The following is a 261-nucleotide window of genomic DNA, read 5'->3' as shown; positions in this document are numbered from 1 at the left end:
GGTCGCGCCCGGGGTACCCAGCACGGTGACAGCTGACATGAAGCTGGCGGTGAGGGAGAGCGACACGGGGAGGGCGCTCATGCTGCGGCCCCCCATGAGGAAGTCCTTGGAGGTCTTCTGGCCCCCTCCCGCGAAGGCGTAGTAGATGCCGATGACGGCCGAGACCAGCAGCATGGCCGCAAAGACCACATAGTCCCAGACGGTGAAGCGCCCCATGCTGCCGCAGGAACTCGCCCTCGGAGCCAAGGATCTGCCCCAAAA

At 65.9% G+C, this 261-nt stretch overlaps 1 protein-coding gene across 1 annotated transcript in view; it reads right to left on the bottom strand.

Moving 5' to 3' along the window:
• The window catches only part of LOC104525535 (sodium-coupled monocarboxylate transporter 1), a 24,538-nt gene extending 24,322 nt beyond the window's left edge, over positions 1 to 216 (bottom strand). The window contains 2 exon segments of the mRNA XM_029085127.1: positions 1 to 5; positions 7 to 216. The exon segment at positions 1 to 5 is cut by the window's left edge and continues 121 nt beyond it. Coding sequence (XP_028940960.1) covers positions 1 to 5; positions 7 to 216 — 215 coding nt within the window.
• Between the last annotated feature and the right edge of the window lie 45 nt (positions 217 to 261).

This window comes from Antrostomus carolinensis, unplaced genomic scaffold (genome assembly GCF_000700745.2).
Source record: "Antrostomus carolinensis isolate BGI_N321 unplaced genomic scaffold, ASM70074v2 scaffold9010, whole genome shotgun sequence".
Lineage (NCBI taxonomy): Eukaryota > Metazoa > Chordata > Aves > Caprimulgiformes > Caprimulgidae > Antrostomus > Antrostomus carolinensis.
This window is presented reverse-complemented; position numbering and strand designations above follow the sequence as displayed.